Below are 26,961 nucleotides of genomic sequence, written 5' to 3'. Positions count from 1 at the left end.
TGTCTGTCTCTGTCTCTCCTTTTCTCTCTCATTCTCTCTCTCTTTGTCTCTTTCTCTTTTTTTCTGTTTTCTGTTAGGTCTTTACTGACATATTAGTTCAAGTAATAGTGATGATGATGATGATGATGATTTAATGATGCTTTTTTTTAAAAATAGGCTTATAAATTTTCAGATCATAACTACATGTTGTATTTAATCTTTTCTTCTATTTGACCTTTTTTCCTTCCTTCCTTCCTTCCTTTTTTCCTTCTTTCCGTCCTTCCCTCCATAGATCAGTGGTTTTAAAAGTAAAGGAAGACATTACCTGGCCATCACCATACCATGCTGCTTGCTCTTTGGCCATAGTACCCATTTTATACCCTCACACACACAAATACCAGAACTAGGAACCCAGTCCCTGAAATACCAAGGTTCAAATTATGAATGTTTTTCTATTCTTTCCTAGAATCAGGTCCCTATGACATTTCTTGGCCAAGTCCACACCATACAGCCTCCTCTCCCTTTTAAATTTTTTTAAACATTTTTACTTAAAGTTTTGAGTTCCAAATTCTGTCCTTCCCTCTCCTCCTCCTTCCCTTAAACAGTAAACAATCAGATACAGGTTATACATGTCCAATTATGTAAAACATTTCCATATTAGTCATTCTGTACAAGAATATTTGAATAAAAGAAAAAAATGAAAGAAAGAAAGTGAAAAAATAGCACACTTCAGTCTGTATCCAAACATATCAATTCTTTCTCTGGAGGCAGATGGTATGCTTCATCTTTAGTCCTTTGGGATTGTCTTGGATCATTGTATTGCTGAGAATAGCTAAGTAGTTAAGTCATTCACAATTCTTCATTGAACAATATTGCTGTTACTGTGCACAGCATTCTCCTGGTTCTGTTCACTTTATAATATGTCAGTTCATGTAAGTCTTTCCAGGTTTTTCTGAAATTATCCTGCTTGTCATGTCTTACAGCACAATAATATTCCATTACAATCATATACCACAGCTTGTTTAGCCATTCCCCAGTTGATGGGCATCCCTTTGATATCCAATTCTTAGCTACCACAAAAAGAGCTGCTATAAATATTTTTGTACTAATAGGTCCTTTTCCCTTTTTTTGGACGTCTTTGGGATCTAGACCTAGCAGTGTTATCGCTGGAGCACTCTCTGTCTCTTTCTCAGCTCTGTCTTTGTCTCTCCACCTGCTTGCCTGCCTGCTTGTGTCTGTCTTTGTGTCTCTCAATGTTTGTCTGTCTCGGTGTCCATTTGTCTGTCTCTCTCTCTCTCTCTCTCTCTTCCTCCCTCCCCACTGTGGAATGAAAGACTTTGAGCCCCTAGAATAGGAATTTCATATGTCAGTCACATTTTTCTGTGGGTCTTGAGGGACCTCCTAGTTCTTTAAACCACATCAGAAGTAGATGCCATTTTCATCTGTGCTTATGCACAGTATTGCAATGATGTCAAATAATGATGGTGATAGGGACAAAATGGTCCAACAGCTTTATTATAACAACTTATTCCCTGCAGGGTAACATTTCCTGCCCCTTCTCTCCCTATGTCCGTATTTGAAAGGGTGTTATTAAACTGAGAAAGTGTGCCAGGACAGAGGCAGCACTACTCATGGGCCACTCACTGCATGCTGTTTCCTCTGCTCTACTACATTTGGCACAGACAAAGCATGATCATAGCCCATAGCACTGGAAGAAGGCTTTTAGTCAAACTCCTGCACTTTGTGGATTAGGAAACTGACGTGAAGCGATTTGGCCAAGCTCCTACACATAATCACAATCAGTTCTATGCTTCAAATCGAGGTTGTCTGACTCCAAGGAAGTGTTTGTTCTACTACCCCTTATTGCCTGTAACCCAGGTCGTACCCCAAGGCTAGATCTACATATGAGGTAATCCTACAGTCTAGGAAAGGGCCATCTGTCCCCAAATATCTGCCCCACCAGCTTATTGCAAGGCTGCCCTCCTCTAACTTGGTCTGAACTTAACCACCACTGTTGTTGTTCAGTCATTTCAGTTATGTCTAACTCTTCCTGACCCCATTTGGGGTTTTCTTGGCAAAGATACTAATCTGCCATTTCCTTTTCTGGTTCATTTTACTGATGTGAAAACTGAGGCAAATGGGTTAAGTGAATTGCCCAGGGTCACACAGCTAGCAAGTGAAATAGGCACGATTTGAACTTGGGTCTTCCTGACTCAGCACTCTATCCACTGTTATCTAGCTGCCCTTACCACTATCAGCATCCCACAGTGTAGCCAACAGATTTACAGTAAAAAAAAAAAAAAGGATCAGATTCTACTTCTGACCTTGGGTGATTGACTTGACCTCTCTGACTCTCAGTTTCTTCACTGGCAAAAAATGGGGCCAGGGTGAGATGAGCCCTAAGGTCCCTTCCAACTTGAACTTTCTATGGCTTGATGGCATTACTAGGACTATGCTTGAAGCCCTAGGGGAAAACAGAAGTATAAGACCTTATACTGGCCCTCAAGGTGCCTATATTCTAGCGGGGGAGAAAAACTACACATAGGGATATAGTTGTTCAATCATATCCAACTCTTCATAACCCCATTTGGGGTTTTCATGGCAAAGATACTGGAGTGGTTTGCCATTTCCTTCTACAGCTCATTTTACAGATAGGGAAACTGAGGCAAACAGGATCAAGTGATTTGCCCAGGGTCACACAGCTAGTAAGTGTCTGAGGCTGCTTTTGAAGTCAGGTCTTCCTGACTCCAGGCCCAGCACTCTAGCCACTGAGCCATCTAGCTGCCTCCACACATAGAGATAGGGATTTGTATTTTTATTGGCATCAAGAACTCCCAGATGAGGAAAGTTGGCCTAGTACACTGAAAGGTTAAAGATCAGACAGACATTGTGGGTCAAAGGTGAGAACTGAATCCACGCCTTTTCCAAGCTTTGAAGTCACCTCTCTAGCTATTACAGAACCTAAGCTTCTCAAAACAAACAAAGGAACAAAACACAGGCTTACCTTCTGAACCAACTCCCAGGAAACTTTCTTTCAGTGGAAGAAAAGAAGTTTCTCCAAGAAGTCCTCAGGCCATCACATGTAACTAAAGTTGTCTGCCCAGTGCTATAAAGATAGTGTGTTTTCCCCACAATGCATAGTTACGAAGCAAGCAACAATGAGACAGAAATATTCCTTTATATTTGCCAAAATGTTAAAGAAAAAAACATTACAAAGCAATCACAATCTAAAGACTTTTGGGGGGGGGAGATGGAAGGAAGGGTGTTAAATTGCTGATTGTGAAACTAAAATCTCAGAAAGGTTTTCTTCAGATTCGATTGGTCTTCCAAAGGAGTGTTTATCACCTCTAAATGCTGGAACAGTTTGATTTGGTGAAATTCGGAATGTTGTTTCACAAAAGGGTTCTTTATGGTGCCTGACAACAGAGTACACAACGAAGCCAGATCAGTGCTGCTGCTGCTGCTACTGCTACTGCTTCTTTCTTCTTCTTCTTCTTCTTCTTCTTCTTCTTCTTCTTCTTCTTCTTCTTCTTCTTCTTCTTTTTATTTTTTTAAACTTTGGGATAGCTGCTTTTCTGCAAGGTATTGCTATGGTTGTAGAAGCAAAAAAATACATCCATAAAAATCAGAGGCAGTTAGGGGTGCAGTGGATGGGGTGCTAGATTTCGAGTTAGGAAGACCAGAGTTCATATCCTGCCTCAGATACTTAGCTGTGTGGCCCTAGGCAAGTCACTCAAACTATTGCCTCAGTTTTGTCATCTGTTAAATGGGGATAATAACAGCATTTCTTTCTCAGGGATGTTTTGAGAATAAAAACAGGTATTTATAAAGTGTTTTGCCTATTTTTAAGTGCCATAAAAATGATGACTAAAATGTTATTAGCTGTTATCAAAATTACACCTCTGTTTGTATAGCAGGGGACCTTACTCTGTGCTGAACTGGGTGGTAACTGATCTGCAGAGTAATCAGAACTCAGAAGAGAATGAAATCCAATGTAAATAGGAGCAATGAGGGAAGACTTCTTGGAGAACGTGGGAAATGAAGAATGGCTTGGAAGATTAGGTTAAGGTAAATGAAAGAGATAAGATATTCCTGGTGGGAGAAACAATTGTGAGGTGAGACAGGAAGAATGAGCATGGAGATTTGAAGAGCCAGCTAGGATCAACCATACAACAAGCATTTATTAATTAAATGCCAGCTGAATGCCAGGGACCCTAGGCATACAAATACAAAAGTGAGAAAGTCCCTGTCCTTGAGAAGTCTGTATCTCACTAGATCAGAAAATTTAAGGCTGGAAGGGACCTAAGAGATCATCTAGTTCAATCTCCTCCTTCCACAAATAAGGAAACTGAGGCCCAGAGAAGTGACTTGCCCAATGTCACACAAGTGCTAAGTAACAGAGCCAAGATTCAAACTCAGGTCTTCTGATTTTGAAACCAATGTTCTTTTCACGATCCCATGCTGCCTTTCCTGATCTGCATTGCCCGGGTGGTAGTGGAATTTACAAAAAAGAAATGGAGACTCTGAAAGGGAAAGGAAGAAGTGCCCTAAAGACAAACTTACAGGGACCTGTGTCTGACTGGGTCCACAAATGGGCTAGTTGAGGCTAGAGTCCTTAAAACTACCTGTAATTCTTCCTGGTCACCCTTGGGGCCATCCGGAAGTCAGGTTTGAGGATGAGAGATAGGGGATGGGAGATCCAGGTGATTCTGGCCTCCTTCCCTTTTCAAGATGGCCAGTTTCACTTTACAAAACAATGCTTAATCCTAGGAAATAGGAAATAGGAACTATGAGGCAGGTTCTTTCTTTCTTTCTCCCTCCTCCCCCCATCAAGACACGGAAACCTTTATTTTCTCCCTATACCACAAACCGCCACTGTTAAATAATATTGGATAATTGCACCTGTCGTACTCCCCATATTGTGCCGAGGAAAAATAATTGCTGGTTTTCTGCCTTGCAGTTTAGCTGTGACTCTGTCATTTGACTCGGAGCATGTCATTTTCTCCCATTTTAGACTGTGTACAGTCAAACTGTGTGAAAGGACTCACAGATAGCAGCCCTGCGTGTGTGAGTGGGCGAGGACCTCATTCAGCAATGATTTCTAATTTATACAGCACTGAAAATTCACAGCTATAAATAAACAGTTCTACTGCCTCTGCTGCCTACTCAAATGCTTTATTAAAAAAAAAAAGGCACCAACTCCATTTGGAAGAAAACAAGATTGTCTGGATGTTGGTGTTGGAGGCTTTGGGCCTGGAGAGGCTGCATCCTGGGAGCTGTGCTGAGCCTAGCATTAGCTGCTGGCTGCTTTCTCCCAGGGCCTAATCTCCCTGCTCTTCCTTCAGCCCACCCTGGCTCTCCACGTGCAGCTGAAACGTGTTTGGGGGATTACAGTATGTGAAACTGGCTTCCTGTTATGACAAGTGTTGCAAACGAGTAGGTACAGTTGAGCTGAAAATAGCTTGAAAAGAAGATGGCCTTTGGGGGTGGGTGGAGGGGGAAATGGGGTTAATATACTCACAGTTCAAGGGAACACAGCCAGACCTAGATCCAGACTCTAAATTGGTTTCATATGAGAGAGACATGGTGATGTCATGGAAAGTGAACTGGGTTTGAAGACCTGGGTTTGAATCCCGGCCCCAGACATTTAATATCAGTGAGTCACCTGTGGTTTATTTTATTACCAAGTATGTACATTCACTTAAATAAAAGCCAGTGCATCCTCCACAACACCGCATTATTGAAGATTTAAACTGGTACTTCCTCCCCTGGGGGCAGGAATGCCCTGATATGCTGAACCTCTGTGAGACTATGGTCCTTTCTGATGTCAGACTAGACGGAATTCTTGCCTAGTCTTGCAGCTCTCAGGTTGAACTGAATTCCCAAGACAACGGAGACATGATTAAAAGTTTCAGCATCATTCCAGCAATGATAATACTCAGGGTTACAGGAACACAGAGAACTGCAAGGGCATTTAGAGATCATCTGCAGTTGAGGAAGGAGGAAAACACCACCCCTAAAGCTGGGGGTGGGGAACATGGGGGTGGTGTTTGTAACCTCTTTTGTGTCCTGGACCCCTTGGGCAGCCTGATGAAGTCTATGGATCCCTTTCCAAAATTAAATTTTTAACGTATAAAATAAAATATAGGATTGCAAAAGAAACTATTTAAATATAGATTTCTTTCCAACTATATGTATTTACAGACAGACACATATGTAGGTAAACATACATATGTATAGATACATATAATATGTACCCATGTATATACATACATAATATATACATATGTAGATATATATGTACATATATGTGTGTGTATACACACACACACACACACACACACACCACACACACACACAGGTATTATAGTTAAGAACTCCAGGTCCAGAGAGGATAAGTGATGGGTTCAAGGTCTCACAGGCAACCATACTTCAGTTTGGACAAGATTCAAAGTCAAGTGACTGATATCAAATGCAGTGTTCTTTCTACTACAATTATGGAAAGCCATCTTGCAAATTTTTTTTCAGGCACCTTTGGTTTCCTTGTCATATAAAGAGGTGGAAAGGGATACAGAAAGGACTGATCCCGGCTGGCTGGTAAGAGCCATTATTCATCCTGTGTCCCTCTCCGTGCCCCGCCTCTGCCATAACCTTTTGGCTATATGTTGCAGCTCACCTTGGAACATCCTTCTGCCATGCTCACCTCCTCCTCTTGTTGACAAGTTCCTTCCAGTGCCTCTTTTTATGGATGGACCCAGATCAACCACGCTTTATTTCTCTCAGAGAGTGTTTCTGACTCTCTGGCCTTAGTCACATGCTCCTCTCACCCCCCATTTTTGCCAAATCCATTTTCACCTCCTTTTTTATGTATTGTCTTGCCGAATTAAAATGTAAGCTTCATGAGGGCAGGAATCATCTTTCTTTTTACTTGTATTTGTATCCTCAGCGTTTAGCACAGTGCCTGGCACATGGTAAGTGCTTGATATGCCTTCGGCTTTGCCTTCTTTTCTCCTTCAAGATTGCCCAACCAACTTTCATTTGAATAAAAACAACAAATCACAAGGCCCTCAGGGTTTCCCCTAGTCCCAGAACCCACCAGGGATGGCCCTAATGACAGGACATCTGTTTCAGTTCTATTTAGCCATCATGGTATATTTAATCTGTGTGCTAACCAGTTAGACATTGCTGTCAATGAATACTCAAAAAGACATTAGGAAACTCAAAGCAGATTCCGTGAATATATTTGCTAATCACATCACCATTTCCTTAAGCCATGAGCTTAATGTTTCATATGAAAGCAATCTTGGTCATCATTATAATCAGATTACCTTTCTGCCTAGATCATGTTCACAAAGATAATGTCTAGCATTTATTTCCTTAATTGATCCTGCCCAAAGTGGAGATCTCCATCATCATCAACATCATTGGAGACTTTGAGGTCTGCTACCCCAGATGTTGGCTCGTTGATTTCTCCCATATGGGCACCCCTTGCCACACTGCACTATCACTTTCATCAAATCATTGTCATTCTGGGAGGAGAAGACTGCAGCACCAAGGCCCTTCTGCTCATCTTCTTTCCAGACACGGAGGAAAAGGCAACAGCAATCCCTAAATTTAATCAATTCACAGAAGCTCTTGTAGGAATGGCAGGCTGTTCCCTCATAAATGAGTTTCTCTGTACTCTGGCTGGGAGAACAGGTTTTAACCAAAGGCCACATTCCCTTTGGAGATCAAGAAGAAGGAATACAAACTCTGAGTAGACCAGAGTTATGTCTTTGGTATGTACTATAAACCATAAGGGTCAATCAAATCACCATCTTCTAATCCTTTTGTTTAATATGGTCCATTCGCCTTACCCCACAGCAGCCTCCCCCACCCCCCCCAACACGCTTTGTAGGTTTTATCTGTCTTAACAGACACACTGAGTTTGCCCTCAGAAGCAGACAAACAAAATGTTGCCTCCAGATCAAAGGATTTAATTCTCTGGCATTTTTCTAGTCTTCTTCCTTTTCAGGGCATTGGACAGATCCAGATCACTTCCTTTTTTGTGAGCTGTTGTATTTGATCACCTGCAAAGAGAGAAAGGAGAGACGAGCTATTTGGGTTTGCCTGCTGAATCTTCCAGAAGAGATGAAGAATCATTACTACCTTGGGTGCAAAGAGGGAAGATGCTTTCCCAAGGTCTGTGCAAAAGATCATTAAAACGACTTTAAAATCAAGTTCACAAGACTCGAAACACATAGGCACCTTTGGACAGTAGCTGCCTTAATAACATCACATTTTTGTCTCTCTAGTCTGATGCCTGACACTTGCTGTTACCTAGTTAACAAATTCAGGTATTTACCTTTAAGGAGCACTGCACATCTAAAATGGGACAAGTGATGAGGGCTGGTGGCTTTGGCAGATGTTTGCACACAGCATGCTAGAAGACAGTGAAACTACTGCTGGGAAGGAAAACATCATAACAAACGAGAAAGGGAAGAACATAGGCTGATCTCATTATGGGCCGTTCTCCTGACTTCTCACCAAATCAATTTGCCTTGCCTAGGTGGAGTGTCCTGGCAGATTTATTTATTGTTTTCAAATAGGATTACCACGGGGCAACCTACTCCTTATAATAAAACTAGGGGATTGCATTTTTAGAAAAGCCATTTATCCAGGCATTAGGTTTGCAAACTCACAGTTAAGGGTTATAAATCTTCACAGCCTTAAAGTCCTAACCTTGGGGTCCTCTTTGGACCCCCACTGCCCTCCCAATGTGTTGCTCTTTTTCTTAGAATGCTTTTTCAGTAAATAAGCTAATTGTGTTCTTTGGCAGACTATCAATAGGCAAACACATTGGTAGGGGCTCATGAGCTATATAATTTTAGGAGTGCAACCTTGAATTTGTGATGGTTATTCTTCCAGCAACTCCAAGTTCCTTACATGCATTTTGGGTATATTTTCCATATACCTGCATATGGGCATATTCTCTCATCTGTTAGAATGTAAGTTCCTGAAAGGCAAGGAATGTTTGCCTTCTGTTTTGGGGTCCATGACATCTAGTGCAGTACCTGGCACATAGCATGCTCTTAAGAAATGCTTGTTAATCGATTGACAAATATTGCTGGTTTTTTCTCGGCTGCTTTCTTCTCCACCTCTGAAGACCCACACCTGTTCTAGGTTCTAATCACATCGTTCTATGGTTACTACAACAGCCTTCTGTTTCTAAACCTGGCCTATGTACACACGCCAGAAGTACACATCTTTCTGTATTTTAAAATCACTGCCTTCCACAGAAACCTACAATTGTTCTCTCTTGACTCTTCAAAAAGAATACTCTGACAGACATTTCTTCCTTCTGTTTCTGCTGTGCTAATCTAATAATAATGACAGCTGGAATTTATATAGCACTTCTAGGTTTCTGAAGGACTTTATACGTGTTATCTCATTTTATACTCACAACAGCCGTGGGAGTTAAGTAGTATTACCATCCCTAGTTTACATAGAAGGAAACTGAGGTATACCAAGGTTAAATGACTTGCACAGGATCACATAGGTAGTAATTGTTCAAACCAGAATTTGAACTTGGTGCTTTCTAACTACAAGTTTAACATTCTATGCACTGAGCATCCTAGCTGCCCTAATCTCTATAATAGTATATGTGCTCCCAAAGCTAGAACCTGATCTTGACTCTTGAATCAAATTAAAACTTAGATATAGTCTTCTAGGTTCTCTCCACTGTTTGTTTAGACAATTAAGTGGCACAGTGGATAGTGTACTAGACCTGAGTTCAAATTTAGCCTCAGACATTTCTTTGCTGTGTGACTCTGGGCAGATAAACTTAACCTTTGCCTGCCTCTGTTTCCTCATCTGTAAAATAGGGATTAAAATAGCATCTACCTCCCAAGGTTGTGAGGATAAAATAAAGTAATATTGTAAAGGGCTTTGCAAACCTTTAAGTATCATATATTATTATTGTTGTTGTTGTTTACTTAACCATTCTTATTTTACTGGCTGTACACTCTTAGCTCCCTCCAAGCTAAACTACTTCTAAGGATATGCTGGTAAATATTTAACAACTAGGTTTAAAAAAAAAGTGTGGGCACTATATACTTTAAAGTTTAATCTTCAGTATTAACATTTTTTCCATCACTTTCTTAAGACTATATAATCAATAAAACAATAAACCAGGTCATGATTTATAGTGTTTGCTATTTCTAATTTGTAAATTCCCACACTCAAAATGTAAGAATAAGTTTTCATGAGCCTTCCAGATTAAAACCTTTGTATCTACTCCAGGGGAGGTCCTTCCCTAACCTGTCTACTAAACTACATTTTTCATAGGATTTACAGCTGTCTGGGAGCTTAGAGACCATCAAGTCCAGCCCCCTTAGAGCAACACTGTGACTTGCCCAAGATCCAAAAGAGAGTTGCATAGGAGAGCTAAGATTTGCTTTCACATCTTGTGACTCCAAATGCAATGTCCTACATAGGAAAGGGGCAACTAGGTAGTACAGTGGATATGGCACCAGGCCTGGAAACAGGATGAGTTCAAAACTGACTTCAGACACTTACTAACTCTGTGACCCTGGGCAGGTCACTTAACCCTGTTTGTCTCAGTTTGTCATCTGTAAAATGGGCTGGAGAAGGAAATGGCAAACCATTCCAGTATCTTTGCCAAGAAAACCCCAAATGGGGTCATGAAGAATCAGCCTTCAGTGAGCAATAACCATTTTCTATTCTATTCATTCTATTCCCCACCTATTTGAGGCAACTAGGTGGCAGAGTGGATAGTGTATCAGACATACAAACAGGAAGACCTGAGTTCAAGTGTTGACTCAGATACTTCCCACCTATGTGTCCCTAGGTAAGTCTCTTAGGTTCCTCATCTATAAATTTGGGATAATAGTAGGTAGGCCTTGTGGTAGTAGCCTGTCTCAATATTTTTCTCTTTCTCTCCTAGTTTTGTTGATGGATTTTCTTTTAGGATTGCCTATGCTATCTTATCTCTGTACTTAGACTTGCCCATGAGCTTGAGGACATCCAGTTCATGTCTTTCTTTGTGTCCCCAGCTCTTACTACAGTGATTAGCACATAGTAGGCATACAATAAAGGTTTACTGATTGACTGTTTTCAGGATCAAATGAGTTAACATGTATGTAGTCCTTTGCATACCTTAAAGTGTTCAGTTATCATGATCATCATCGTTGTCACCATCATCATCATCATCATCATTGTTCCCAATTTCTACAGCAATCTCTTACTATTAATATGCAGCTGTAACCTATGGATAGCTTTAGTGCTTCAGCTTATTAAATTTAGAGTGAAGTGTTTTCCCTTCTCCCATTAGGTTATAAGCTTTTCTGGGACAAAAATAATTCCTCCTGTTTTCATTGTAAACAATCACAGTGCTATTTAGAGTGTCTTGCATAAATCATAAGGTTATTTGAATAAATGACAAATTCTTTTCAAGGACCTCCTTGGTATAATCCAACTGTTCTCAACCCTTTCCATTCTGCAGTCTCTCTGAGGGTTCCCACAACTTCCTATAGCTTGCTATCACTTCTCTTTCCAAACTGTTCTCTAACCCCTCAAACCAACCTCAGTTGTTACCACCAACAACAAAGAAATACAGATCATTCTTTGAGGAGTGTGGGGGATCTTAACCATTCTGAGAAGAGTCTATGGGGAGGCCTGCAGAGTTCAGTTATCAAGGGGACAGATGGGCATTGCAAGTGGATCAGAGTTTACCTCGGCCTCCATCAAATAGTCTCATTGGACTTCTCAGAATTGACTAGTGGTTCTCAATGATTGTGCCAGGGCATACCAGGTTAGCCAGACATGCTGCACAATTTTGGATTGTATGTTACTGCAGATAAATGCAAATTTATAGGTAGTTTAATCTAATATGAACTTTACCAACCTACAGAGCATGGTGAGTATAGAATTCAGAAAATACACAAAATTTGTCTGTTTCATATATGTATTAACCTCAGCTGACCCTGAACTCAACACAAATGGCTGTTTTCGTTAAAGGAAAACTGAACATGTACAAATCTACTGATTCTCTCATAACATTGCCAATTTAAATGCTTGATATGCCATGATTATAACTGTAATATCCCCAAAGATAGGGACTATCTTTTTTTTTTGCATCCCTAGCACTTGGCACTTTGCCTGGCACATATTGTTTAGTCATTTTTCAATTATATCTGACTCTTTGTGACTCCATTTAAGATTTTTCTTGGAACAGATACTGTAATGATTTGCCATTTCCTTCTCTAGCACATTTTACAGATGAGGAAACTCAGACAAACAGGGTTAAGAGATTTGCCTAGGGTAACATAGCTAGTAAGTGTCTGAGGTCAGATTTGAACTCAGGTCTCCCTGTCACCTAGCTGCCTTGTGCCTGGCACATAGTGGGTGCTTAATAAATGTTTATTGATTTTTAAAATTGATTGATCTCTCATGGCAAAGAACATTGCACTATGAACAAAGAAAGTTGTAGTCAGAGCAAAGGCATGGATAGAGGGAAATAAGACAACATAAGAAAATTAGGAAGTTAGGAAGGGGCTGGTTTGTAAAGATCTTTAAATGGGAGACAGACAACATCATAGTTGATCCCAGAGGCAATAGGGAATCACTGGAATTTATTGAGTAGGGAAATGAACTGGCCAGAACTACCCTGGATTAGATTGAATTTTCTATGTATACAATCAACAATAATTTGACTTCCTTTCCAAACCACTTTTTGACTAATTGATCTGTTGTCTTCTATTGCTTGTGATGGAGAGTAAGGACCCTTTAGGTTTGAACTCGGTTTGAACTATTTTCTGGGAGAATTTCTGTCTTGCAATCAACTTTGCCAAAGAAATGTCTGCACTTGCCTGAGTGACATAAATATTTCTTGGTTTACTAAGCGTTTATACCTGATCATGCCTGCATTCTATCAACTGAATATTTAGAGATAGAAAGAGGGGTGTTTTATTGGGGTATTGAGTGTCTTAATGCCCAGACCAGATTCATCACTGGGATTCCAGCCTTGGCTGGAAAGAACGTTAAAAATTCTTCCCTTTTGATTAGTTGAATCATATTTACATTTGACTGCTTTCTTAACCTTTTTGTCACTGATCTGTTTATGCAGATAAAACATAGGAGAAAAAAGAAATGTTCGGTGTCAAACATTTGAAAGGGCTTGCTTTAGGTAGAACAAGGCTTGTCTGCTGGGATGGCTGAGAAATAAGTATGATCCAACCATTCTTTTGATCAACATGGCTACCAATACAGCATATAATTATATACTTTATCATTTTATTTTTATCTAGTTCCAATGGCCAAAAGACAGCTTGTCTTTTGTCTTACATCACTTGTAAAAAAGAAAGGTTATTTTTAAAACATCGAAGGGCCACAGCTTAAACATAAAGTTAGATAAAGAGGCTGTTCAGTTTGGGTGGATTGGCATGGGAAAAAGGACAACAGAGGACTGTTGATGAGGAGTAGAGCCAGTGTTTGGGGCACGAATCCATACGAGCTGGTTAGTCTAGTTAGCAGGATGTGCTGAGGTCAACTATGGGCTGGTTTGACAAAGCCTCCTAAGAAAGTGGCAAAGGAGTAATAAGCCTGTGGCAGACCTAGTATAAATGACAGGTGAGCCAAAGATAGAGCAGGGATGTGGGAGAGAAGTCATATTGGAGTTTCACTCTAACACCATCCTCAGATGACCTCATGAGGCTGCTGTTGAGATCATTTTGGTACTTTAGTAGTTGGGCTTGTGTTGGATAGAGTCATCTGAGGGCAAACGTCCTTATCTATAAAAGCAGGTAGGGCTGGATCAGGGGTCCTTTATCTTTTTTTGTGTCCTAGACCCTTTGGCAGTCTGGTGAAGCCTTTGTAATTCTTCTTAGAATCATGTTTTTAAATGTCTATGGTAAATATATAGGATTGCAAAGGAAACCAATTATATGTATTATAATACAATTATCAGGATATTAAAGAATAACAGACCCCACATTCAGAACCTTTTGGCTAGATGATCCCTAAAATCCCTTCAGTCCCTTCCTTCCTTCCTTCCTTCCTTCCTTCCTTCCTTCCTTCCTTCCTTCCTTCCTTCCTTCCTTCCTTCCTCTCTCTCTCTCTCTCTCTCTCTCTCTCTCTCTCTCTCTCTCTCTCTCTCTCTCTGTCTCTCTCTCTCTCTCTGTCTCTCTCCCCCACAATGCACAATGTTACATCTTCTGTTGTTGTCCTGGCTATCCAAAGATTGCTTGGGAGATTTGGACTGAAAATATCTACTAAAGACTAGACTTTAAGCAACTACAACTCGATGATCCTAAAGCCTGGACTTTATAAGGACGCTAACCTATGACCTGAAGCCCTCAACACAAGACTATACACATCCTATGAACTGTCCATTGGATATGGGGGAACAAGGAAGATGATGGCCTCTTTGGCCATCCCAGCTGAACAGAGGTCCCCATATTTTAGCCTTGGAGTGACTTAAAAGCACATTTATGTGTCCACACATTATCTCTCAAGGGATGAGATGAGTTTTTTGTCCTGAGGGGTGTGGACCCTGGTATCACTACCCTTGCCTCCTATTACCAAAGAAAGAAAAAAAAAAGAAAAGAAAAGTCTCTGAATACTTGCAGATGGCAGTGGCAGGGGAAGGAGAGGTGGTGTGGAGATGAAAGTGCAGTGATGTAGCGGACATAATGTTGAAACTGAAATTAGGTAGACTTGAGTTCAATTCCTGATTCAGACACTTACTAGCTGTGAGCAAGTGACTTAACCTCTTCCAGACTCAGGTTCTTAATCTGTAAAATAGGGATAATAATAGCTCCAACTTCATAAGATTGTGAGGATCAAATGTGCTTTGAAATCATAAAAAAACTATAGAAATGCTAGCTATTCATAATAATAACAATAACAACAACTTCCCTCTAGTCCTTGATGGGGATACCAGTTTAGGATTCCTTCCCAACTTTTCCTCTGAAATTATAACTTAAAGCATTACAATCCTGGAATATTCCTCATGGCTCTGACTAATCAGATGGATTCTTACTAATTTGTTACTGTGTGACAGTGGTCGTGTCTTATTCTCTACTTTTGTTTGGGATCATTCATCCACACACATACTTCCAAAAATAGTGGGGTGATAATTTGCCGGTGACTCCAATTCATTTGAATGTTCTTATTTCAACATACATTTAAGTATCTACTATGTACAAGACTTTGCTTGTCTTTCATTGGCTTCTGCTTAACACACATCACAGGAGAAGAAATGAAGAAGAAATGGAAGGGAAAAGGAGGCCCATTGGGATCTGCCAATAACATTCAGTAACCTCATATGTGGTAGGGTTTCCCACAACCACCCTACTCTTGCCTGACTTTGACGTACCTGTTCTTTGTATCTGTGCTTATTTGTATTTATTCTCATGATGTTTTTAGCTTTACATTTTATTATTGATAACCTCCTCACTGTACTATTTTGCCCCTCTACTTTCCATCTCCTCATTTAAGTGTCATCTTTTTAAAATTGTATTTGTGTCCCTACTAGGACTGTGCCTGGCACATAAAAAGCACCTAATAAATTATCTCTATCTATCCCTCCCTACTCATACTTATATCTATCTATCTATCTATCTATCTATCTATCTATCTATCTATCTATCTATCTATCCATCCTTGTTATTTTCATGTAATCCAATTCTTCCTTTTCATCCACTCACTATTACTGATTCAAGATCACTATGATAGGAGAATATGGCTAGTTATTAGACCAGGGTTGGGAACCTATGGCCTCCAGACCACGTGTGGCCTTCTGGGTCCTTGGGTGTGGCCTTTTGACTGAGTCCAAGTTTTACAGAACAAATCCATTTTATTAAGGGGATTTTTTTCTGTGTAGTTGGAGTCATTCAAAGGGTCGCCCTTGAGGACCTAGAGGGCCACATGTGGCCTTGAGGCTGCAGGTTCCCCATCCCTGGGTTAGACAAACAGAGCTGGGGCAGGTACACCAAAAACTTTCTTCAGGCCATTTGGGGTCTAGGAAGCTACTCTGTATTATGCTGCTTTTGGTTAGAATGCATGGAAAAATAATTGTCCAAATTAGGATGTAACTTGGACAGGAAACATGAGTGCTAAGAGATCTGGGGTCCTTCACAAACATTCATTGAATGCACATCTGACATTCTCAATCAATCACAGCTCCACTGATGCCCCTCCCTTTGTTCCCCCAGGAAACTCTGCTAGAGAATTAAAATGCATGCTTTCTATTTGTTTCAGACTCTGATTCACATGATCTTCCATTTCATTCCATCAGCTCTTTAAGAAGTTAAATCATATCTGTCAGTCTGTATTCAGTTTGGGAGCTGCATCTTTTGATCACACTCTATTATGAAAACTGATCAGTTGGCTAAGGACTGAGGGGAAAACATACATGAAGGTCATAAAGTTACGGCTCTTTCACGTGAGGCTGAGATTCCCATCATGCCCATTTGGTCCAGAGTAGGTTCACCAATCCTGGTTCAGAGTATCATAGATTCAGATCTGGAAGTTACCTTGGAGGTCATCTGGTCCAACCCCTTTATTTTACAGATGAGGAAACCAAAGGCCAAAGAGGTTTAAGTGACTTTTCCAAGGTCACAGAGATAGCAAGCACCAGAAATGGAATTTGAAGCCAGGTCTTCTGGCTCCAGTGGGAGGGGAAAGTAATAGGAGTTTACTTCTAGGAAAGTAAAAAAAAGACAGTACTGGATGGAATAAGTAGCTGACTAGGTAATATGATTTGATAGCTATTACAAGGTCCCACCTTTCCCAAAACATTAAGGAGGAATTAGTTATTAAAGTAGAAAGGACAGGGCCTTCATAGCAAATGATTGCTTTATCTAGAAATTTCTGATGGTGAAGGAGGAGAAAGCCAGGTCTAGTTTGAAATGTAGCTTAATTTTGGCAGAACAGATTTCAAATGGTTCGAAAGAAAGATACTTAATATCCTATGGCCTAAAGCCCAAAAGGGGGAGGTCAGTATAGGAGAAAAACAAAGCACTCAAGAATGAAATTCTGAAGAAAAAAAAGAAACTGTTCTGATGGGAAGAAAAGGTGGGCATTGTATAAAGAGACCAATGTGGACACACAGAGTACTCAACTTAGATTTTTTAAAATAATCATGTAATCACAGACTCATAGAATTGCTGAATTTCAGAACTGAAAGGAGTCTCAGAGGTCACCTTGTCTAATTCATACCTGAAAAAAAGATAACTTCTATTGTACAACATAGCTGGACAAATTATCCTCTAGCTTTTCCTTAGGGGAACCCATTACTTTTTATGGTGGTGCATTTTTTTTCAATGGAAACTTTATTTATTAGGAAGTTTTTAGAACTGAAGATTTTTTTTTCCAAAAAAGGAGGTGTGGTATTTGTAAATGATGGCCAGTGAACTTGACTTTGATTTCTGGCAAAATTCTAGAACATATTATTAAAGGGATATTAATGAACATTTAGAAAAGGAAGTGGTGATTACCCACAACCAGGACGGTTTCATCAAGAATGTATTATGCCAGACTAATCTCATTTCCCCCTTTTTTTTCTGGCAAGGGTTACAAGACTGGTAGATCAAGGGAACGCCATAGCTATCATTATCTACTGAGAATTTAGTGAAGCATTTGACAAAATTTCTCATGCAACTATTGTGGACAAGATGGAGAGATAATGGCTAGACAACAGGATGAATGACCCAATACTTTGTCATTAATGATTTAATATTAACTCAGAAAGTCTCTAGTGGACCCATCTCAGTGATCTATATTTGGCCTTATGTTATGACATTTTAATCAATGATTTGGATAAAGCATAAATGTCATGATCATTAAATTTAAAGATGACACAAAACTTAAAAGGAATAGATGATATATTGGATGACAGAGCCAGGATCCAACAACATTTTGAGAGACTAGAAGGTTGAGCTGAATTTAATTCAATGAAAACTTAATAGGAATATTATTGTCTTCCCTATCAGAATGTAGATGCTTGGGAGTAGGTTCTATATTGTTTTCTTGTTTTAGTAATTGCAGAGATTAGCATGGTTCTTGGCACAGAATAAATGCTTAATCAATAATCTCTGTCTCTCTCTGTCTCTGTCTCCCTCTCTCTCTCTCTCTCTCTCTCTCTCTCTCTCTCTCTCTCTCTCTCTCTCTCTCTATATATATATATATATATATATATATATATATTATATATACAACAAGAACCCATAAGACTCAAATCAGATATTCTAGGTGAGACTACACTTTTTCCCCACTGAAACTGAGATTGTGCCCCAGTGAAAGTCAGAACCTAAAGGCCCATGGCCTAGGCTCACACCCTTTGCACCTTCTTAGGGTGGGCTTAACTGTATAGGTCAAATAAGAATGACTATATTCAGAGTACTCAAGAGCTCTATGTAACTTCACAGAATCTATGTATGATAAGCATCTATTTCACATATGCCCTTTTGGACTGTACTAGTTAGTCTCAGACAATTTTCAAGCTAACCCTATTACTGCAACTTTTAAAATAATAATTTCCTGATTTCCTTTTTTTTATGTTATCACTTACACATTTCAACATTTTCATGTGCTATGATCATTAAATACATATACTGCTCATTGCACGTATGAAATTGTTCTAGTTGCTACTGAAGACCCATAAGTATGGAAGATATAAGGCCTGTGCCCTCAGGGAGTTTACAAAACAAGCCAAAAAACAAGAGACAACCTATGTTTTTTATTCATTAACACACATAAACATCTATAAAACATATTTGGGTCCATCTTAAAATTGACATATAGGATCAGTCTTGATCCAGGACTTTAAATTATTAAATTAATTTAGACATTTTCAGTTTCAAAATAATGTCTTCAATAACAACTAAGCTAGAACATTTATTATTATTTTTTTTTACCGAGTGAAAATTTTAAGTTCACTGTATATGAAATCAATATGTTGGTTCTTTAAATAATTATTGTTAAATTTACCCTGATGTGGTAGTTAGAGTATTGGGCTTGAAGTGAAGATAACCTGGGTTCAAATCCTGCCTCAGACACTTATTAGTTGTGTGATCTGGGCAAGCTATTTAATTACTCAGACTCTTGTTCCTCATCTAAAATGGAGATATTGATACCCATAGTACTTCACAGGGTTGCTGGGAGGATCAAATGATATTGTTTTGAAAACCTTAAAATGCTATATCATTATCAGCAATTATTAAATTGATGAGAATAGATTATAAAAATTTTTCATCATTTTTATAGTATTAGATTTCTTTATGCTTTGTTAATCTGTCAATTTTCAAATGGCCCTTTATGTGCTTTAACATCTAGGTGTCACTAGGACTCTTTACCAGGAGCCTGAAAGCCTACAGTCTACCATTGAGAAAACACAGTCAAGATCAGGCTGTTGATGTGAAGTTGATGGCTTTTCCTTTTAATTTAATGTTATTTGGAATGTTGATTCTAGGAGTAGTTTCATTCTCAAATTCTCAGTTTTGAAAGAACTGCTCTTATATGGCACTTCATTCATTGCTAGGATGGTTAGGGAGCTTGAGCCCATGACTCATGCAGAAGAATGAAAGGGAATGTTTAGCCTAGAAAAACAGGTTTAGGAAGGGAATGAGAGCTACCTTCAAACATTTCAAAAGTTGCTGTCAGATAGAAGAGGGATTGTATTTGTTCTACTTGGCCCAAGAAAGCCAAACCAGCAACAATGTTTGGAAACTGCAAAGAAGAATATTTAGTTTCCATATAAGAAACTTTTAAAAAATGAATAAAATTGAATGGGGTGCCACCAGAGGTAATGAGTGAATTGAAGGTCCTTAGGTAAAAAGCTATCAGAAATATGTGGAAATTTCATGTCTGATTGGGTATACATGACCCCTCAGGTCTCTCCAAACTCAGAAATTCTATGACTCAAACTATTTGATGGAATGGAAATTAAGTGATCATATTACCTTATATTATGGTGTCTTCCAGTTACATTTTACAAGAAAGCAACTTGGAAATGCAATTTAATTTCATACACATCTTTTTAGGATCTCAGTGTCCTCTCCTTGAAAACACATTTTCTACCCTGAACCTTCCCACACTCTCATTTTGATGTGAGAGACCTTACATTTTCACACATATTTGTGGATTTAGTAGAAGATGTCATTTTTGTATTTCTGTTTCTATAAAACAAGGTGATATGTGGGTGTGATGTGTTGCACAGTGTGTGGCTGACTTTCTCCATTATATTCAAAATGAGTGTAAAGTTCTTATACTTCCTCTAGTATGGGGAAAAAATGACCTCTTCGTAGACCAAAGAGATGTGCACTCAGCTCTAACCTTTCCATGTTTTTTTTTGTTTTTACTGTAAAAATTACCCATAGCATTTTATTGCAGTTCCTCAGAAAAGGAAAGGAGAATTACTATCAATTTTTCTTTGATGGGAAGTAGCAATGAATCCTATTCATGGAATAGATTTCTCTGAATACTCTCAACTATTACAAAAAAACTTAAGCCCCAGTGGTTTATCAAATAAATAAAAGTTACACTTAATAAATTAGTAGATGACACAAAGCTGGGAGAGCTAACTTACTATGCTAACATACTGAATGACTGAGTTGGGATCCAAAAGGATATTGAGAAGCTCGGGCATTAGTATGAATCTAAGAAGATGAAACTCAGTAGGGAAAATACATTTGGATTAAAAAATCAACTTCACAAGTACAGTATAGGGGAGTCATGATTAGACAGAAGATTATCTGAAAAAGGTTTGGGGATGTTAGTAGACTAGAAGCTCAAGGGATGTGGCAAAAACAATTACAAAAAAGTCAATGTGATCTTGGGCTGCCTTAAGACAGCCATCGTCTCCAGGAATAAAGAAGGTGATAATCCCTGGCACTATGCCCAGGTCTGACAAATCTGCAGTATTGTGTTTATTTGTGGGTGACACAATTTAAGAAGGACATTGATTAGCTCCCAAGCATCCAGAAGAGGGCAAACATGGTGGTAAAAGACCTTGAAATCATATCACATAATGAACAGTTGAGGTAACTGGGGAAGTCTAGTCTGGAGAAGAGGGAACATAGTAACTGCCTTTAGGTATTTAAAAAACTCTCAGTAGAAAAAAGGGATTAGATTTGTTCTGTATGGCCCCAGAAGGCATAAACAGGAGCAATGACTGGAAACTGCAAATTTACTATTGATATCAGGAAAAACTTCCTACAAATTTCATCTCTCCAAAAATGGAATCAGCTACCATGGTTGGGGGAGAATTCTCCCTCATTGGAGGTCTTCAAGTGGTGGTTGGATAACCACTTGTTAGGTATGTTATAAAGGAGAAGTCTTTGAAATATGGTTAGGACTAGATCACCATTTGCAGTCTCTTCCTACTCCAAGTTCCATGATTCTGTGATTCTTACTGCTATTCTATTTGTGTATACACTGGAAGGGTAGGGATGAAGGTGGAGGGTTGGAGTAGAGAGGGAGGCACAAAAATTTCCCAACCACCTTATTCCTCTCTTAAATCAGCAGGGCTTCCAAACCATAATTTAGCAGGTATGCCCAAAAGTAGCTTCATCAAAGTTAACAAGGTTTAAGGATGAAGCTTTTGTTCTGGCACTGAAAATATCTATACAAGTTACCCTGATGTGAAAAGATTACCAGGTCTAGAGTCGGAAGACCTGAGTTCAAATCTTGACCCTTCCACTTACTAACTGTGAGGCCTTGAAAGTCAATTAACTTCTGTGGGCCTCAGCTTCCTTCTCTATACAAGTAGGGGATTGGATTAACTCATTTGTAAGATCCCTTCCAACACTTAGCTACAAATAGACCTTTTAATACCACATTTGGCACATAGTTTTGGCACTAACAATATCTTCTTAGTGGCTTGTGACCTCTCCTTGTCCTTGGTACACACTGGCTCTTTGATAATACATTTGTTGTTATTGTTATCATGTCTAACTCTCCATAACCCTATTTGGAGTTGTCTTGGCAAAGATACCAGAGTGGTTTCCCATTTCTTTCTCTAGCTCATTTTACAAGTGAAGGAACTGAGACAAACAAGGTTAAGTGACTTGTCCAGGGTCATACAACTAGTAAATGTCTAAGGACAGATTTGAACTCAGGGAAGATGAGTCTTCCTGTCTTCAAGCCCAGCACTCCATCCACTAGAGGATGATTAATTAATGGCCAGTTTCAAAACACCTTTCTATACTTGGACCAGGCTTTTAAAAAATGTGCGTTAAATAACCAGAACTGAAATGAACAGATAAAAGGAGGCCAACAGAGAGATTAAGACTCAGTTCACTTGGGGCAGCTAGGTACTGCAGTGGATAGAGCACTGGCCCTGAAGTCAGGAGGACCTGAGTTCAAATCCTGGCCTCAGACCAAACACTTGATACTTACTAGCTGTGTGACCCTGGGCAAGTCACTTAACCCCAATTTCCTAAAAAAAAAAAAAAAAGACTCGGTTCACTTATATACAGGGAAGTGAACCAAATTTATAAAAATAAGAGCCATTCTGTAGTTGATAAATGTTCAATGGATTGAAGAGTCAGTTTTCAAAAGATGAAATCAAAGCTACCAATAGTCATGTGATAAAATTCTCTAAATCACTATTATTTAGAGAACTGCAAATTAAAACAACTCTGAGATACCACCTCATGACTATTAGATTGACTAGTATGAGAGAAAAGGAAAATGACAAATGCTGGGTGGGATATGGAAAAATTGGGACACTAATGCACTGTTGGGGGAGTTTTAATGGTCTAACCATTCTGGAGAACAATCTGGAACTATAGCCAAAGGTCTATAAACCTGTTCATACCTTTTGACCAAGGAAAACCACTAATAGGTTTATATCCTAAAGAGATCAAAGAAAAGGGAAAGGACCTATGTTTACAAAACTATTTACAGCAGTTCTTTTTGTGGTGGCAAAGAATTGGAAATTGAGGGGATGCTCATCAATTGACTGGAACAAGTTGTGGTATATGATTGTGATGGAATTATATTGTGCTATAAGAAATGATAAGGGTGATAGTTTCAGAAAAAACCTGAAAAGACTTACATGAACTGATGCTGAGTGAAGTGAGTAGAACCAGGAGAACATTGTACACAATAATAACAACATTGTGTGATGACCAACTTTGATAGACTTAGCTGCTCTGAGCAAGACAATGACCCAAAACAATTGCAAATTATCCATGATGAAAAATGCTACATATCTCCAGAGAGAGAATTGAACTCTGTGTACAGATTAAAGCATGCTTTTTCTACTTTATTTTTTCATGTGTGTATGTTTACTTTTGCAACATGGGTAATATGGAAATATGTTTTGCATGACTTCACTCGTATAATTGATATTATATTGTATACCTTCTCAATGGGTGAAGGAGGGGTATGAGGGAGAGAATTTGGAATTCAAATTTTTTTAAAAATGAAAGTTAAAAATATTTTACGTGTAATTGGTAAATATTTAACAAAATAAATTAAAAGTTATTTTTTAAAAAAGACACAGTTCACTGGAGGGGAAAACTATACATCTGTGAGTCTCTTCTAAGTCCCTGGGGGAGGTAGAAGCCCATTGAAGAGGAAGAAGAGTTTTGTTTGTTCATGAGTTTGGGTGCCAATCTTTAGTAAATCATATTTCCTGTTGAGTCAAATAACAAAGATACGAAACAAAACTGAGGGGATGGGCAAAAATTTATTATGTATCCCTCCAAAGCAGACAAAGCAAAAAGAAACATTTAAAAATTTAAAAAATTAAAACAAAAAAACTATAATAGGCTTAATGAAACCACAGAACAAACTAATCCATAATAAATTTCTATGTGCAAAATGCCTTAGCATCCAAATTCTTAAAGGAAATATTATCTGAGCTATAAGAAGACATAGAGAGTCACCTAATACTGACAGGAAACCACTATTCCCCCCTCCATTTTTGTATAAGGCTAACAGCAAGATAAACAAAAAAGAAAATATGTTACTGAACAAATTGCTGGAGAAAATCAAGTTAAAAGACTTATGGCATCTTTTAAATAGGACAGAAAAAATGCATATTTCCCAGTTTTTACATAGAATTAAAAAAAAATTGGCCATGTACAATGGCATAGAGATAATGCAAATGAATATAAAAAGGCAGATAGAGTGAATACATTCTTCATGGACTATAACACAATAAAAACAATCCTAAGACCACAAACAAAAGATACAGAACTAAATGGAGACTTGACAATAAAATCCTGAATAATGAATGTATCAAAGAACAAATTATAGAAGAAATTAATAAAAATGTGAAAGAAAATGGTAATGATGAAACATGCTAAAATTTCTGGGATGTAGCAAAAGCAGGGGTGGTAGCAGCAATGGAAAGCATATCCTTATGAACATACATTTACAAAATAGAAAAAGAGGATTAAAGAACTCAATATGCATTAAAAATTAGAAAGCATGGGGCAGCTAGGTGGTGAAGTGGATAGAGCACCGGCCCTGGATTCAGGAGGACCTGAGTTCAAATCCAGCCTCAGAGACATAACACTTACTAGCTGTGTGACCCTGGGCAAGTCACTTAATCCCATTGCCTAGCCAAAAAAAAAATTAGAAAGCATGTAAATAAATCTAAAATATGCACAAAAGGGAGATATTAAAAATAAGAGGTAAAATAGATAAATTGGAAATGAACATAGAATTGATAAATTAAAATAAAGCTAGTTCTTTGAAAAGACCAATAAAATTGGTAAACTCTTAACTTATCTGATTAAAAATAAGAGAGCAAAAAACAACGAATAAACATGATGAAATAAAATTGTAAAAAAATAAAAAGAATAATTAGAACATATTGTGCACAATTATATGCTAACAAACCTGAGAACACAAAAGAAATAGAGGAATACAATTAAAAATATAAAATATACAAACTATAAAAAGACCATGTAGAAGTATTAAACAAACCAATTTCAGAAAACAAAATAGATCTACCTCTAAAGAGAGGGAAAAAATGAAACAAAACAAACTCCTGGTCCTGATGTAGTCACAAAATTCTCTCAGATTTTTAGAGAACAGTTAATACCCACAATTCACAAATTATTCTCAAAAATTGAGAAAGGAAGCCTACCAGAATCCTTTTATGAGACAAATAGAGTTCTAACACCTAAACCAGGGAAAGATAAAACACAGAAAGAAAATTATAGGCCAACATCATTCATGAACCTTGACTCAAAAATTTTGAACAAAATCCTGTCAAACAAATTACAGCAATTTATCTAAGAAATCATTCATTTTGAGCAAGTGAGATTTATACCAGGGATACAAGTGATGGGGTGCTTGGGTGCTTGTGTTTGGGTGCTTGTACTTGGACTCCAATTTCTCCCTAGCCTCAGAAACACTGTCTCTGACAATTTCTCCCCAGCTCAAGGACACTGGGCATAGCAATTATTCATGAGTAGGCCCCAGCAAAACCCTTATCTCTTTTCCTGGTGTAGTTACAAACAGCATCTGAAGGAATAATCAGTTTGAACTGGCTTTGCACTGGGTCATAAAGATATTCTTACCCACTGGACTATCTATACTACAGCCCTACCTCATTATCTACATCCTGGACTCCTCATTATCTGTATTCTCCCTACATCTATCTTGTCAAACAAGACATTGACTGGTGGCAGACCGGACAACTCTCAGTTACCCCTGAACTCTAGTTAACTTAGTGACATAGCAAGTCTAAAACCACACCTCCATCTGGCCCCCCTTGTGGACTTTTCCTAGTGAACTCTGGGTAAAACGCCTGCACAGTAGGTACAAGAAGTGCATGTTCCTTTAAGAACTGACCACTCCTTAACCATTCCCTAATCCAACCCTGAATCACCTGGTTAGCATATTGGACACATGTTTTATTATATTTTTATCCCATATAAACTTTAACTGTACCACTCTAAGACTGCAGGTTCCTTAAGAATCCCTGCCCACTGAAAAGCCTAACAATAAACTTTATGCCACCTTGACTTAAAGAATGCTTGAGTCTGAATTCATTCCAGATGACCCTGTCTTGTACTCCAGTCTTTGAGGGGTCTCAATCTCTTAGACTGGAATACAAAAATGGTTCAAAATTAGGAAAACAACCAGAATAATTAATCATATTAAAAAGCAAACCATCCCAAATGACATAATCATCTCTATATATAGAAAAACTTTTGACAAAATACCATTCTCTTTTATGCTAAAAGCCCTACAAAGTATAGGCATAGAGTTTTTAAAAAATCTGTCTAAAACCAAAAGTAAGCATCAAGTATAATAAGAATACATTAGAACCCTTCCCAATAAATACATGAATGAAGCAAGATGCCCACTCTCTTCACAATTATTTGGTATAATTCCTAAAATGCTAACAATAGCAATAAGATAAGAGAATGAAATTAAAAGCATAAAAATAGGTAAGTAGGAGATAAAATTATACCTCTTTGTTGATGATATGATAATATACATGAAAAGGGAATCAGCAAAGATGCTAACTGAGACAATTAACAGCTTCAGCAAATTTGCAAACTACAAAATAAATCCCCTCAAATCAATATAATTTCTATATGATAATCACAAAACACAAGCAGCAATGCTAGAAGGGAACTTCCATTCCAAATAACTAAAAAATACATAAAACATCTGGGGATCAACCTACCAAAACACACAAAAGACTTCTGTGTATTCAATTACAAAGCACTCCTTAAATAAAGAACAATCTAAATAGCTGAAAGAATATTCAGTCCTCATGGTGAGGTTGTGCCAACATAATGAATATGACAATATCACAAAATTAATTTGCTCTTTTAATGCTATACCAAATTATCAGAGGGATTCTTTATAGAACTTGATATAATAACAACAAAATTCATTCAGGAAATCAAAATATATAGAATGTCAAGGGAAATAACAAAAAGAAGTAAGGACAAAAGGGGAGTAGCCTTCTAGATCTCAAAGTACATTATAAAGCAGCAGTCATCA

General features: G+C 38.4%; 1 protein-coding gene across 6 annotated transcripts in view; it reads right to left on the bottom strand.

Moving 5' to 3' along the window:
* Nucleotides 1-3,138: 3,138 nt before the first annotated feature.
* ADTRP (androgen dependent TFPI regulating protein) overlaps nt 3,139-26,961 on the bottom strand; it is a 144,545-nt gene continuing 120,722 nt past the window's right edge. For all 6 annotated transcript variants that reach the window (XM_078153606.1, XM_078153604.1, XM_078153605.1 and 3 more), the window contains one exon: nt 3,139-8,048. In XM_078153606.1, coding sequence (XP_078009732.1) covers nt 7,990-8,048 — 59 coding nt within the window. In that variant the 3' untranslated portion in view covers nt 3,139-7,989. The remainder of the gene's footprint in view (nt 8,049-26,961) is intronic.

Source organism: Phascolarctos cinereus, unplaced genomic scaffold (assembly GCF_003287225.1).
Source record: "Phascolarctos cinereus isolate Bilbo 61053 unplaced genomic scaffold, phaCin_HiC Scaffold_4;HRSCAF=312, whole genome shotgun sequence".
NCBI classification, from domain to species: Eukaryota; Metazoa; Chordata; class Mammalia; order Diprotodontia; family Phascolarctidae; genus Phascolarctos; species Phascolarctos cinereus.
Note: the sequence above shows the minus strand (reverse complement) of the source record. Positions and strands in the feature narration are given on the sequence as shown.